Here is a 16098-nt window from a genome sequence, read left to right as displayed (position 1 = left end):
GAGCAGACACAGACGTGTAGAAGTGAAGTATGTCACCACACTCTAATCTAGTTCTCAAAGTCTAAACCACAACACTGAAAGTAAGCAAGACACAAATGCACTGGTGATTATACAGGGTAAAAAACTAAATTTTTTAGAAAACTATAGAATTGAAAACACAAAATAGAAAATATTGAGATAAATTATCCCTCCACAGCACTTTACAGTGTCTAGTCTGGCTAAAACACTATGCTCCAAAGTCTTTAGTCCCGAGTCCCGACTTTTCTGTTCTGATTCATACAACCACGGTGACAAGTAAAGTCCCCGTTCAAATTCAGAATTTATTAGTGATTAAACTACCTGCTTCTTTTTCCAGTATCTTAATTGTGAGCATTGGATTAGCAGACGAAAGGGCATTACACATTCAATGATAAAACAACTTTACATTAAATCTTAAGCCTACAATGACACATAAAACCACAAGAAACTGAAAATCTGTTATTTATGACTATCAATCACTACAAAACACAGAACTATACTAGTGTGGTGGCTCTGGCTATGGTGATGTTCTTCTGTTCGTTGGTTGGTTTGTCCACTTTGGCCCAGAATGAAATATCTCAACAGCTATTGGATGGATTGCCATGAAATTTGGCAAAGACATTTGTGCCTGCCTCAGGAAAAACTATAGGAACTTTGGTGGTCCTCTGACTTTTCCTCTAGCGCCACCATCAGGAATACATTTTAATTAGTCCAGTATTTAGTTATGTAATCAAGATACCTTAAAAACTAGCAAAGGAATTCTACTTTGTGTTAAGTGCTATTTAGACGTTGGCATGGCAAATGGTGAACATTATAAACCTGCTGAATATCAGCATGTTAGCATTGTCATTGTGGCTGTTAGCTCACAACACCACCATACAGCCGAACAGAACAGCTAGCATGTCTGTAGGTTCTGGTTAATTTTTCCATCTGTAGTGGAGTTTTTAAAGAATTTTTGGTGTATTAGTATTTTTTTTACCCCCCGATAATCACTAATGGGCTATGGACCAAGCTGTCTGCCCAAGTGGCAGCAACAGAGTGTTGGGTATGTACTCAGCAGTGTGTGTACTGGTAGTTCTGTTAGCTGTTAGCGTGTTATCACTTGCAGCCTCTGACGGCTGGGGGCTGGTTAAGAGTAATGAGTGAGGAGTCAGCAGACAGTCAATGGCAGTATAAAAAAAAAAAAAAAAAAAAGGTGTTTCACCCTAACCACGAGAGGTCTTTGGGCATGCAGCCATATTTGGGAACCCAAAGATATTTGCTGAAGATGAATATGAGATATGGACACAGGTGTACAGTCACTCACGGATGCACACATGATCCCCCTGACAGATATAATTAATTTGTGTCCTTACTGCTGCTGTTTAGAGTCGAAATATCACTCACAGTGGGTGTTTGCAAAGAATATTTTTTTCAGATGCTCACCCACCGACGTAACTGTGATGAGAGGTGCATAAATCATAACCCTGATAAGATGCTCATCCTTCAGGTAAACACTTCCCAAACCAGTTTTCAGGTATTCCTCCAGAGCGACGGCTGAGGTCACCCACATCCTCTTATAAACGCTTAACACCTTTCTCATGTTCAGTTTCATTGCTCAGCCTGTTCAGACACTTTGCCTTGCCAAACTACACAATCAGCTGTTTTCTGTTCACGATTATAATCAGGAAGTAAAGATGTTTTTGTTTTTCAAAGTAAAGCAAAAGGTTAGTGATGCTCAAACTGATTGCCGTAGTGTGTTTATAATTACAGTTATGTGGTGACCTTTTAGATGGATATTTTGGGACAGCACAATCATGAGGTAATGAGGCAGAAATGAGTTTTTGGGTGGTATAAATCACAAAAATATCATAAGTGAGCAGTCAACATAGCCACTCCCATTTCCTCTCCACCTATTGCATGACCTCACAGACTGAGCTGGTTCTATAAACCTGCCAAGCATAAGGAGTTTTAGTCAGACCACGGATAGCAGTTGGATGAAAGAGGAATGAAGAAATATATCAAAAACACAGATTCTATAGTATGTTTCCCTATTCGATGCAGATTCTACAGCGGCTGGCTGTTCTGGGTAACTTCTGCCAAATTCAAAGCCCGGGAGTACTGTCAGACTCACTATGTCGACCTTGCTGTTCTGAGCACAGAAGACCAATACTTCACTCTGCGCAATGCCACTGCTGCGAGCAAAATCAGCTTTTGGCTTGGCCTGCAGCATCAGAGCATGTTAAGCGGCTGGAAGGGGAAGAGTTGAGCTATGAACACTGGTACAGGATAAACTATGAAGGCCGCTGTGCAAGTCTGGAGGCAATGCTAAAGAAAAACAAGAAACTGCTGGCTCGCCACTGTGAGGAGCTGCACATGGGTCTCTGTCAGGGTGAGTAATGCCTGTACAATTCACAAACTGGTAAATATGGTAACTTCTATATGACATCAGTATAATACAAAGGTTATCCCAGTGGCAGCTTTGTTTGGGCAATATTATATACATTTATTATCTACATACTCTATCTCCACATACAGTACCAGTCAAAAGTTTGGACACACCATCTCATTCAATAGTTTTTTTTTTTTATCTACATTGTAGATTAATATTGAAGACATCCAAACTATGAAGGAACACATATGGAATTATGTGGTAAACAAACAAATGCTCAACAAACCAGAATATGTTTTATATTTTAGATTCTTCAAAGTAGTTGAATGCGAAGGTGTGTCCAAACGTTTGACTGGTACTGTATACTTACACATATATACACCCATAGAATCAATGTGCACACATAACTGATCACCCAAAGTTTTTCCGCAGTAGAATGCGAGGTTAGCCGTGGACAGAGAGGGGCACAGTCACTCACTAACTCTGTCACACAAGTATCTTTTTTTTCCTGGTATTCAGTGATAAGAATTTCCAGTTTCAAGTCTCTGTCACTGTGTTAGCATGGAGGGGGCAAGAACAGTGTGATATTTATATAATCAGAAAAGAATCTGCAGATTGTCATTGAAAAAAACCCATCAGAATGCCAAAAGTATTGTAAGTGGATGGTGACAAAATAAACAAGTGGTAAATAAGTGTCATGGGGTGTGTTTAGGACCCAAATGCAGTACGACTCACTCAAGGAATGGTTTGTAAGAGCTTTATTATAAAGCACAGGGAGATCATACAACCAGCAGGAAAACAGGCACGAGTTGACTCACACAGCGAAGTCAAGCCGGGGAAACGCAAAGCAGCCACGGGAACAGGCAGACAGAAACCAGGATGAGCAGAGGCAAAACTCGTGGTCGGGGAAGGAAGGCTGAGACGTTTACCAGGGCCGAAGAGTCCGAGACAGGCGATGTCGGTAACGGGAGATCAGTCCGAGGGTATGTGCTGGAAAGTCATGCATAACGCAGAGTACGATCTGGCAGTGAGTCTGTGTGTGACTGGAGCTTATATACTGAGTTGAGCTGATTAGGTGGGAGTGGCTGGCAGGTGAACTGAGTGAGCTAATGAGGTGAGAGTGGCTGGCAGGTGAGTGTGAGGCAGAATGACAGGGGAGTATGAAGAAGAACTGTGACAATAAGTTATTATTGAAGGCTTGGCTTTATTAATGTGTAATCTGTGTGGTGCTTATTTTTTAGTGCAAATCCAACTTTTTCGAATACATGTGTTTTAATGACAATGTTTTATTTTTTCATTTAAGGTTATGTTGTCAATGCTATATTATATTTTCAATGCCAAAAACTAAAGTCACTATCCTGGCGCCAAAGGGTTAGGGCTGAAGATAGCTCCAGGTAGTGGGTAACACAAATTTGTAACATAGGTTTAAGGGTGATACATAAAATACTTAAAAAACTTATTTTAAGCCAAAATATGATAAACAAAAAATGGTTAAACATAACCAATTAGATTTTTGCCTAGACATAACCAAGTTTTGTTACGTTTTTGTCTTGCTTTGTTTCAATTCACAAACTGAGAATGCTGTTTAGTTGTATGGGAACGTAATTTTGTAGGAGACAGGGTTGTAAAAAGTGTGTTACATTCAGTCTTTATTGAAAGTTTAGATTTTTGTAATGCCTGTATTATTTAATAAGTGTTCAATGCAAGCATTTACTTGTTTCAGTTTTGTTTTCAATGCCACAATCTACATCACTGACGTGGCTCCATATGACTCAAACCGTTCATTTCTTGTGATACCTAATCTTAAAACAGCCATACCATAGCCCCAATGAGTTATCTCTGTGATGCCTAAGAAATAAAAAGCCTAAACCTGACCACCGGGAGCAACACGCCAGAAAACACTTTCCCAAAGGGAAACAGAATTCACCACAAGACTAGCCCAATGGTCTCTGACTTGTTCACTCTCGCTCACAGGTCCAATTCCCCCGCAGACAGTGACTGTGGACTCAGCGGGCACCGATCACGTGACTCTCAGCTGGAACGTCTCAGCATTTATGCAGATGACGCCACACCGTTACAACGTGACAGCATGCGCCGACACATGTGATTCTTCCTCTTCCCTTACACTGATGGCTCTGCCTCCATGAACATCATCATCTCCAACTGCTTCAAACTCATGTATCATCATCTCCAACTTGACTTCAGCCATGGAGTACTTCATAGAGATTTCTGCTCTTGTTGTTCATGACATCTGACTTCAAAGTTGTTGTCTGAACACTCACACAACCAGGGAACCAGGAATCAGTTGGTAGTGAAACATATTTGAAAAAATCTGTGAGATTGAGTTCTAGATTACAGCAAATGTTATGTAATTCTTTGGTAACCCTTTTCTCGATGGCATGAATAATTCACGAATGTAAACATGAAATATGGGTGTTTTTTTCTAATCGGGCAAAACTGGGCTGATGGAAAAATCCAAATTGAACACAACAGGTCAGGTTAAAGAACAACAGACCAGATGATCAACTCGCTTGCAAGAATGACCAATGCCACAAGGGTAACGTTGGGAAATGATTCATAAGGTTAACATAAAAAAACGACTTGGTTAAAGTTAGACTAAACATAATGGTTTGTGTTAATGTAATAAAGTAACAATTGTTTGTTACTTTATTAATTAAACACAAAGTAAGTCCGCCCTTAGCAGACTTTCTTACGGAACGTTAAGAAAATAAATCAAGACATTGACTCTATATTAGAAGTGGACGTAAGCACCATAAAATCACCCATTGGTCATCCACATCCACACCTACAAGAAATTTAGAGTCATCAATCAACCTAAGCTGCATGTCTTTGGACTGTGGGAGGAAGCCGGAGAACCCGGAGAGAACCACGCTGACACAGGGAGAACATGCTGATCCACACAGAAGGCCGTCTAGCCCGGGAATTGAACCCGTGCCCCCTCTTGCTGTGAACACCACCGTGCAGCCCTTTTTACCTTATTCCTGAAATATTGCCAGTGTCACACAGTGTAATCTGAGCCATTGTGTTATCATGGAGCAAAGGAGCAAATGGTCTTCCATGGACAAATTAATGATTGTAGTTTCTATGTACCTGTAGAAGGTTTGCTTCAACCTTTGAAAAAGTGTGTGAACTGTATTTTGAGGTTCTCCTTCCTCTCAAAATGTTGATGCACTGTAGGATCAACCAAGTTCTCTATTATCTCTGTGTATTTGTATTGTTAAACTGTAGGTTGCAGAGTAAGCACTACAGGCCTTTCTGTAACTTCATGTGACTGAAGCTGAGAATGAGTCATTGAATCAGCAGCAAAAAGGAATTGCAAAGCATAAGCTTATTTGCTTAATATGACAAATTAAGCCTCACACAGTATCCAGTTAGTTAGTTATTTTATTTTAAAAAGCACAAGGTCCGTAAATGTGAAAAGGTCAAGTGTTATCAAATATTTTTTTATGTGAATGTGGCAGCAGATTTTGATAGTATTAGTCATTTCATGGCATGATATTTTTATTTAGCACTTTTATGTTGTTTTTTAGTCTTTTCAGTATTTTAGTTGATACAGTATTTTAAATTTGGGCCTATAATTATCATTTTCAGAGGCGAAAATTCACATTTCGAATTTATATATATTTTTTTAACATTTACAGTAAACTGATTCAAAATCAAATAATTCTTAGCTTTGAAAACTTTAATAGCTAGGTGTAAAACACACGGTGATGATTCAGGCAATAAACATGTTTTACTTAAAGAAAGTATTTGTGACCACAAATCATGCCGTTCTCATGTGCCTCAAGTTTATTTCTTTTAGATCTGTCTTGCATTCAGGAAATTTTGTAACATTCTGTTTTGGGTGTTGAACAATATTTAATTCTCAGTAGAAAGGTGCTGTAAGCAACTGGTTGCTTTCTTTTGTTGCTGATGTAACTAAGAGTCATATTAATTAATACATACTACAAGATTGTTGACATGATGACTATTTTTGCTCATTTCAAGAAAATTTAAGCAAAAGATCAAGATTTTGGGAAATGTGCTTTCTGTCAGTGTTAGTTGAAAAGATTGATACCACTCTTATGTCTACTTTAGATGTGAAGCTACGACTAGCAGCTAGTTAGCTTAGCTTAGCATAAAGACCAGAAACAGGGGGAAAACAGCCGCCTACCAGCACAAAAGTAAATTAGCCTGGCCAACAATTAGTCTGTAACGATTGTAAAATAGCACATAGTTGATTTCAAACGTAAGTGTTTGTATGGATTAAATAAACATATCATAACATGTTAATTAGTCAGCTTTCAAGGTGTTACATTAAATGGACAGATGTGAGCGTGGCATCAGCCTTTTCATCTAGCTCTCAGCCAAAGAAAGCCAATAAGCGTACTATCCAAAATGTCAAACTGTTGCTTAAAGGTAACATAAAAAATGATGGTGTCCATTTGTGCCAAAATTATGCCACATTTGCACTGTCCATGTTGACTGTGATGAAACATTTGTCTATTTAACTTTGATTTGTACTTCTGTTGTCTTGTTCTGTTGTAATTGTGCACGTAATCCTGACAAATTAAAAAATTGTGTGTAGGCCAGCCTACATTTCAATTACATCTCTTTATTTATCTATTTAGCTGATTAGCCTACTAAATTTAGCTAACTTATTTCGGAACTCCAAATCTGATTTTAACAAAGTCTTACTGGTTGTTGAATTGCACAAAAAGTGCAATGAGATTGGTTTAGAAGAAAGCTAGTCCAACAACAAGGAGAACACATTTACATTCATAACAACAAGTTTTGTCACAACTGAAGTACAGTTCAAAGTTTAATAGGCAAAGACAAAGGTTTTGTCACATGCTCAGTATACATACAGTGCGCATGTGACATAGTTTTGGCAACTAGGGACACTATAAAATAAAGCATCCAGTTCTTCTAGCAGTTTAAACTTCCTCTGAGTCATTTTTATTTTTATTTCTTTACCATTCACCTCCACCAGACCTGTTTTACTTAAGCCGATATGTTCCACTTTCTCATGATTTCCTCTGAATCATGACATGACGTTATCAACTCATAAGTGTAGCTGAGGGGCTCGTCAGCAGATTCAAGTTATAGCTGGTTCACACCGGGCCCACCTATAATGAACCGTCTGCACCCTGATGATGTGACCTTCTTCATGCACCATCCCCGCAGACTTTCAATAATGTGGTACTGATGACTGGGAAATGACAAAAAAACAGTTACCACAAGGCTTCTAAATGAAGATGGGACTCAACAGTCCTCGTGTTATGCTTGCGACCATTCTGCCTATTCATGCATTTCCACGGCCAGACCACATCCTTCCAGCCTAACATATAAAGACAGTGTGTGCATCGAGGTGAGATTCAGAGCCTCAAGAGTCACATCAAAGAGAGAGAAGAAGATATGTCCCACCCGAGGGATTTAACCGTTTGCATCTCTTGTGTGGTCCTCCTCATCGTCCAGTCAAGTGAGTGACATGTTCTTCATATCGCAGTGTTTTAATTTGTGATTTCCTCCTCATCAGTGTAAACATGCAGATCAAAGTAAGGCTACTTTCAATATCACAGTGAAGCAATTATTGACAAATTTATGTACTTTTGTTTTGTGGAAATACTGAACTGAGTGCGTGTTCTGTTTTAGGTCATGGTTCTGAGATTATTGGTGGGAAAAAAGTGGAGCCCCACTCGCTGCCTTTCATGGCTCTGATGGAGAGTCCGGTCTGTGGGGGGATACTGATCCATAAATCATGGGTCCTCACTGCTGCCCACTGTGCTAAGTAAGATCATGACATTTATTTCTTACTGATGAAAGATCTTATGTTCTAGCAATTTAAACTCTTATAATAGTCTGAGTTTTAATTAAAAAAAAAAATCAGTTATAATGTCAACACGCTCTGCTCTTATTTTATAAAAAAATCTAAGTTCTCACTAATCTTATCAGGGACACAAGCATATAAGATAAGTAAGACTGACATTTAAACATTAATGTATTTGTGTCTTGAGGATTAGAGGAAAGATTATTAAGACAAAGGTCAGCAAAAATGTATTCAGACCGAATGACATGTAGAGTACATGGATAGACAGACTTCTGATGGGCGAGAGACAAAGACATAGTATTCTGTCATCAAGCAGAAATGCCACTCACTTCAAGAAACCACAAAGGACACACGGCTTGAGACAGGATATGCTCTTGAGCCTCGTAACATTTTCTTTTTTATCTCCGATTTGGGCAAACTTTAACAAGCACGTCTTTAAAATGCACAAAATAATCGAATGAGAAAACATGCATCACACAATGAAAGAGAAAAGCGGTTTATGATCTAATTGTTATTATTTCAGTGAAGTTTGACTTTGCACATTTTGATACTACTGTAGTTTCCATCAAAACAAGAAAAAAAATCTGATACTCCTTTTGAATTACCCTTTTCTTGGTTAGTTTCACAAAGGAGAAAGATATTGTAGAGAAAAAATGTAAACATAAAGGTTTTATATCAGTCCACACACAAGAGTCAATATTACACTTTCAACAACCGCTGTCATGTCAGCTCAAACTCTTCATTCAAAACCCAGCAACCATCTAAGTCCAAACCCTTACTGATAGTGGGGGAAAGCTATATCCTGATATATATATATATATATATATATATATATATATATATATATATATATATATATATATATATATATATATATATATATATATATTACATATGCACATATAATGATGCAACTGTGTTAATGTCATCACTCTATCATTAATTTATGCTTCTAATAGCATGGTAAACTTGATCCTAAAACCCTGTTTCCTGCTCTTGCAGCGTTAAGAAGGTGTTTCTGGGGGTGCACTCCATCAGAGAAAAGGAAAAAGAATCCTGGCAGGTCTGCAATGTTAAGCACAGGGTTCCTCATCCCTGCTATGATGCAACAGATAAGGTCAATGACCTCATGCTGCTAAAGGTAAGGAAACAGTAATCAGTAGTGAATTACCACTGAAGATGAAACAAAGATGCAATAATCTGCATAGGAAAGTGGTTCAAAATGACTGAGCAACATATGTGGAGCAGTTAGTTTGAACTGCTTTTTTTTGTTTTTTAGGCCAAATTGCAAATTGATACTATATACATTAAGAGAAACTTTTTTTTAATCAAGCTTTTTTTTAGCCAACTTGCTTGCCAGTGTTAATGAATGTGTTTCACATAATTAGTCTGCCTCCATCTACGCTCGCCTACGAGAAATAATTTTATCTAAGAGAAAAGATTTTAAAAAATACATACAAAAAAAGTATAAGCTTCAGTCTATTCCAATATGATACTTGTTAGTTTATTATTTTGTAAAAGGATCTCATTATCAGGACTCAAATGCAGACAAAAGACCAGCAAACAGGTATGACAAAGGGGAAATTAATTGAAGATTAGGAGTAGGATAAGAAGCAGGGGACAGAGTGGCAGTCCTAACAGTAAAAACTAATCCAGGAGGGTCACGACAGGTAAGCAGGTCAACTACAAGAAACAGTTTACAGGAATAACCAGGATCAGTTAAGGTTCTGGTGGCTAAAAGGCCAAGACGTGCGAGTGGAAAAGGGCCGAGTGGAAAAGGGCCGGTTATACACTGCAGAGATGATGAGGGAAAGTGGAAACAGGTGAGTGGAGTCAGGTGACTGGGATTGCTGGGAATGTCTGAGGGCATCTGGTGGATGGATGGGGAATGACAAGTCCAGAGAGTTCCAAGGGAAGTGACAGGGAATGAAGGGCAGAATGAGTCACAAGAAACCAACCAAGGCAGACATTGTGACACAAATTCACGAAAACCTACCTTCCTTATCCTACCTTTCTCCAAATTTCAGCTCGTCAAACCGGTGAAGGAAACCAAGACGGTGAAATGTCTCCCGTTGGGCAACACCGTCAAAGACCCGGTGGCCGGCACCAGCTGTATGGTGGCCGGATGGGGGAAAACCAGCAACATTGCCAAGCAAATGTCGGATGTCCTGATGTCCGTCAACGTGACCGTGATCGACCGGGTGAAGTGTAACTCCCCTGAATATTACGGCTTTAATCCGGTCATCACCAGAGGCATGATATGTGCTGGTTCAGACGGTAAAAACAGGGCCGACACCTGTCAGGTGAGTGCGTATTGAACATTTTTTGTTGTACCGTAAGAAACCACTGCCATGACTTTCCATGTATGTGAATAAAAACGACATGTCGTGTTTTTATTCTCTCTCTAGGGGGATTCAGGAGGCCCACTTCTGTGCGATGGAGCGCTAGTTGGTGTCACGTCTTTTGGAAAGAATTGTGGCCTGATTAAAAAGCCCGGAGTTTACTCTTTTCTGTCAGAAAAACAGCTCATCTGGATCAAAAAGACCATGAAGAAATCTGAAATATAACTATTATTCTGTATTCTTGACCAAGTTCACCACTTAATGTCCATCTTTGGTTTTATTTTATAGGTACATTCACTTTATCCTACTGTAGCCTTTATGAAAGGGATTTACATTTTTTTTTTATTAATTTCCTTAAGATGTACACCAAATCTCTTCTAAGATGAAAGCAAAACACCAAAGTGACATTGGCAACCAGAGAGATTCACCACTTCCTGCATTAGAAGCTTAAATTGATTTTGAGGCTTCGGCTCAACTGTTTGATTTTTTGATAAAGGTTATTTGACGGGCAGGTGAATGTTTTGTTTTGTCAGAATTAATCCATATAATATTTATTTATTGTGTCATACAGAAGCTCTGAATTTCACACCTTGTGGCATCGCAGACTTGTGCTTCAGTTCTCTGCTTTCAGGTCGCGTGAAATCAGCGTTCAAATTTAAAAACCTGTGATGTCTCAGTAATGTATACTAGTATGACAGTATGAACATTTTGTTTTTGTCTTTTCGTTGAAAATGCTTATTCAAACGCAAAGAACATGATGCTCTGAGCATTAAAAAGACAAAAAAATAAAATCTTGCGGATTGTGTGCTTACCCAGACCAGACCACAAGAGACAAATTCTCACGGTGTCTCTTGAGACCCCCGGCAGGAAATGTGCAAAACGTTGCATGAGAGAAATAGACCTTGACAGTGAAAACACATTAAACATGTCACCATCCACTAAAAGGAAATGTTTGCCGCTGTAGTCAAAGTTGACACAGTGACATTTTTGGGTAGGATTATTCATCAGCTTCTTTGTCTCTCTTATCTTTGTTCTCTTTCATTTCCGTGAGGTTGTAAGAGCCCATTTGTCTCTCTGCAATATTTGCTCCCCACTTTAAATTCTTGTGGGTTTGTCACAGAAGGCGGCTTACTCCTTCTCAGTACATTTACTGTATACACCCTCTTTATGACCTAGGACCTACCGTGAATGTGGTGCTCAGTTTTCATGCTACATCACTAGGTGGAGCTCTCCGCTGTAGTAGGTGGTGCAGTAATTTAAGGAGAGGAGATTTCACTCAGGTGGTTGTCAATATTATTTAACTTTACAGAACTAAAAGGAGTCCTTTTAATAAGAGATAGATAAATAGAAATATTCCTTTTTTAACATTGTATTAAGATTCCCTTCGGATACTGTAAACAGAATGAATACCTGCTCTTTCCTGGGTCCACATTTACAATAGAGTGCTGCAGAAGTGAAGTACTTTGTAGGCCAATCCAGAAGTAGGCATTGCAATGGTTCCTTTGACAAAAAGCCAATGGACTTGCCATTCCCCATTTTGATTTTTGCAGAAAATAAACTGCGTGGCAAACACAAGTTTATGATACTTACTTAAATTTTGTTCAGCAAGATAATCTTCACAAAATAACACCACTTTTATGATATTTAAAGTATGAATGCAATGGTCAGAAGTAAAAAACTAAAGTTAGGCTATAAAGGAACTAGAACATGGACACACTGGCGTGAGTATACACACAAGGCTGTGAAGATGGACTTGGATGGATGATGTTTTGTAGTCTCAATTAGCCACTTCAGGGTATTTACTGAACTATTTTATATTGTAGAACTAAACGTTTGCATATCTTAAGCTTATATTAACAACAGACCGTATATCAGGCATCTTACCAAAAAACCCATTCAAAAAAACGGTTGACTTTAAGGGAAGGGAACTGGAAGTGCAAAAAGGCTGACTCATTTCTGGGTTTATTCCTGAAAATGGCGTAAAATCGAGCAACTGAGACAAAAATAATGCTGTAACTTAAATGCATATCTAGTATAAAGACAGCTCTACATCAGTGCTTCCAACTTTAAATATAAATAAGATAACTTACATATGTACTTGTCATATATGCACAGTCATGCTTTTTATTCATAATTACACATTATTAAATAAAGAGCAGAACTAAGGTCCATAATCTTGCTCAGCGAGGATGTACTTATGTACAGTGATGTTTTAAAATTCTAATACATCTTATTGTATTGTGTTTGCATGCTTACATGGGCTAAATGGCACTCAGCACAATCTACAGCTGAGAATGATGGGAAATAGTTTGACAGATATTAATGTTAACCTCATGGGGGTGCTAGAGGAAAAGTCAGGTGATCACCAAAGTCAGAAGGATTCATCATCTGGGGACCATGAGTAGAGAAATTCACTGCATTCCATCAAATAGTAATTGCGATATTTCATTAAGAACCAATAATGTTAGACTCATGTTGGTGCTAGAGAAAAAGTCTGGGGATCATCAAAGTTGATAGGATTCAACCTCTGGGGACCATGCATATCTGTAAAATAATTCACAGCAATATAAATATCCAATATAAATAGTAGTTCAGATATTTCAGTCCGAACCAAAGTGTTTTGCCAACTAACTTTTTCATCCATGGAGCCACTAAACTTTGCTTGACAACCTGTGTTATTTTGCTGAAATAGAAGTTTGAGTAGGAAGTTATAATTAAATACATAAGAAAGAAAATACTTACCTTGGCACTCTTGTAAAGGTGAAGAGAAAAAAAAACGTTACCACACCCAGGAAATTCCAGCATGTCCTTTATTTGAGCTCTCAGTGAATAATCACTGACCAACCATCTGCCCGTTTGTTTACTGTTTCCATGGTCACGCACAAAAGCACACGGGCCCACCTCAGTGCCGGCGAAACTATCAAAGCTCACCACACCCTTATCAACTTATTTTGTCAAATGAATGAATGCACAACTGTTTATGAATGTTTTTTCCGTGTTTAAATAGCCATTTCTGCCATGGAGAGCCGTGTCTCATACACACACACACGCACACAAGAGTAAATGTTTACCTGGATGAGCTGCCCACCTTGCCTCGCCTTCTCTCTCGCTCACTAGTGACACAACGCCACACACACAGAGTGAAACCTTGTTTTATTAAGGTGACTGAAAGTATATCCTGGAAGGTGATTCACAGTCATCTTTATATGTTAGTGTCTACCATACTGGCCCAAACATAAACGTAAAAATATATATAATTATATATATAATTATATATATATATATGCAAAACACACACACAAATATATAAATATATATTATCATCTACTTATTATTACCATGTTACATCTTACAAAAAAATAAAGTGAATATATATACTGTTTATATGAAGTGAGATTGTGCAGGGCTTTGATTGGTGTCACACAATCTACAAAACATTGATCTACAAAAAATGGATGTTACCAGTTCTGGATTTAAAATACTTACAAAACTATCCTAATTTAAAATGTTTTATGAGGTAGGAAGTGCAGCCAACAAGTTTGTTAGACCAAAAGTCGCAAACTCAGGAGCTCAGAAATTACGCTATAATGAAGTTAGGCATTTTCAAGGGGGCGATTGCTTTGAGAGAGAGTGTAATAATTTCTGAGAGTTATGAAATTACAACAGACTTCTGAGAATACAGTCTTAATTGTTAGTTCACAGAATTAAAAAACACATCATTTGACTTCACTCTTACAGTATTCACAGAATTGAAAAACACATAGCTATTCTGCTGCTCTTAAGGTTTCATTCTTACCTTTTAATGGAAATATCATTGACATCCTAGCGTTGAGTCATTGAAACACCAGCAGTGAATTGATATCAAATATGTTGTAGATGCTAATGGAGATCCAGAAGGATCCAAAGATACCAAATATATCACAACATTTAGAGGAAACATTTATAAAATGATGCACAAGACATTTCTCTATATTTTACATTTTAAAAATTGATGCAACATTATAAAATATATAAATCATTTACCCCAAAATAAAAAAAATGAATCTGTCATTTTAGTACTGAATGTATTATGTACATGATGAAGTGTAATTTCGTGACACCCGCCAGCTATCATTTGAGGAATATTTCTCTGCTTATCACTCCCATACAACAAGGAATGAAGCTAACCCCATACCTTCAAACTGCATTGCTATCAGTAATGTTTGGCTTGTCACACTCTTATTTTAAAGAGACGTGATGCGTACATGTTCTGGCACTGGTAGTGTTAAAATATATTTTTCAGATTTTAAATAGATGTTAAAACCTCAGATACCACACCTCTAGTTGTGACAGACAGTCAACACTTTGGCTTAAAAAAGTAAGTAATTGTTCCAAAAGTAAATTATTGTGCCTGACATTGCCTGCTAGCCTTTAGGTAGCTAACGGAAGCAAGTAACATGTTAACAAACACTAGGGGAAAACAATTGCTAACAAAATGCCTGTAGCTAGTTAGCTAAAAACATCAGATTTTAGCATCTCAAATGATTAATTTAGCACCCTATGTCTACCAGGGGTGCAGTTGATAATGAAAAATGGTGATGGGACAAGATAGCAAGGTGTTAGCAAGCTAATATTAGCTATGTGTTAGCAAGCTACTGTAGTTAGCTAAGGCACTTGCACCATTTTACTGTGTAGCTTTCAGATTTTTCCACATTCCCCTATAACAGCGTAGTTTCCTTTATAGAAACAAAGTCAGCCTCAAAGTGACATTTGGACTAAATGCTATCTGCGCGTATAGGCATACTGAGTATCAGACTCACAGTTTCCCCATTCTTCCCACTGATGCCTCACTCTTGTCTTCCTAAAGGCTCTGTTTTTTCGGTGTGGCAGCTTATAAAAACTTATATCAGAGTTCTTTACCCTGTTGGTAGTGCATCCTACCACACTAAAGCTTTTGTGCATCTTTTCTGTTGTTTGCTAACAGAGGAAAGTGACTAGGATGAACCTTCTCGCAATACAAAGTCAATGTAAAGCGATGAATTGTTTTTCCCATGATGTGTGGACGGAACTTAAATGCTCCGACCCTGCAGTACTGTTGTATGTTTCAGTGGCAGTTCTTGACAGAGAACTATTTGTCCTTGACTTAAAAATGTTGCATCCAGAAGTAATACAATAGTGGCCTCCCCTGTTTTCTTCTGTCCTGTCGCTCCTCCGTCTCCATATTTCGCTGTCCCTAACGTATCTGATAAACTCACCCTAGATCTTTTTTCTTTTTCTCTGATTTCACTTTGTGCTGCAGACCTGTCTCCCTGTGTTTGTGTGAAACTATGCTACCCTCTTTGACAGTCTATTCTAGGCTCCTTTGTCCTGAAGTTGAACCATCTCATTATGTTCAAGTATTTCTTTGTATTTGCTTTAGGAGATAACCTCCAAGTTACTTGGAAAATTCCCCAAATAGATCAGACCAGACACTCCCAGTACACCTGTGCAACAGCATGTCGTCTACCCATTCACAAAGCTTTGGACATCACTGCACTGAGAAACACACGGCAGTTCTA

At 38.2% G+C, this 16098-nt stretch overlaps 1 protein-coding gene across 1 annotated transcript; it reads left to right on the top strand.

The window, feature by feature from the left end:
- The first annotated feature begins 7782 nt into the window (after window positions 1-7782).
- On the top strand, window positions 7783-11370 carry LOC129101526 (granzyme A-like). Its single transcript, XM_054611374.1, has 5 exons — window positions 7783-7871; window positions 8045-8180; window positions 9222-9360; window positions 10247-10522; window positions 10628-11370. Exons 1-5 carry the CDS (start codon window positions 7808-7810, stop codon window positions 10784-10786), a joined length of 774 nt encoding a protein of 257 aa, XP_054467349.1. The 5' UTR covers window positions 7783-7807; the 3' UTR covers window positions 10787-11370.
- The last annotated feature ends 4728 nt before the right edge of the window (window positions 11371-16098 follow it).

Source organism: Anoplopoma fimbria, chromosome 13 (assembly GCF_027596085.1).
Source record: "Anoplopoma fimbria isolate UVic2021 breed Golden Eagle Sablefish chromosome 13, Afim_UVic_2022, whole genome shotgun sequence".
In the NCBI taxonomy this organism is placed as follows: Eukaryota; Metazoa; Chordata; class Actinopteri; order Perciformes; family Anoplopomatidae; genus Anoplopoma; species Anoplopoma fimbria.
Note: the sequence above shows the minus strand (reverse complement) of the source record. Positions and strands in the feature narration are given on the sequence as shown.

Coding starts and splice junctions, on each gene's coding strand:
- LOC129101526 (XM_054611374.1), top strand. CDS start 7,808: ATGTCCCACCCGAGGGATTTAACCGTTTGCATCTCTTGTGTGGTCCTC. Junction 9,361..10,246: donor ATGACCTCATGCTGCTAAAG/GTAAGGAAACAG, acceptor TCCAAATTTCAG/CTCGTCAAACCGGTGAAGGA. Junction 10,523..10,627: donor ACAGGGCCGACACCTGTCAG/GTGAGTGCGTAT, acceptor TTCTCTCTCTAG/GGGGATTCAGGAGGCCCACT.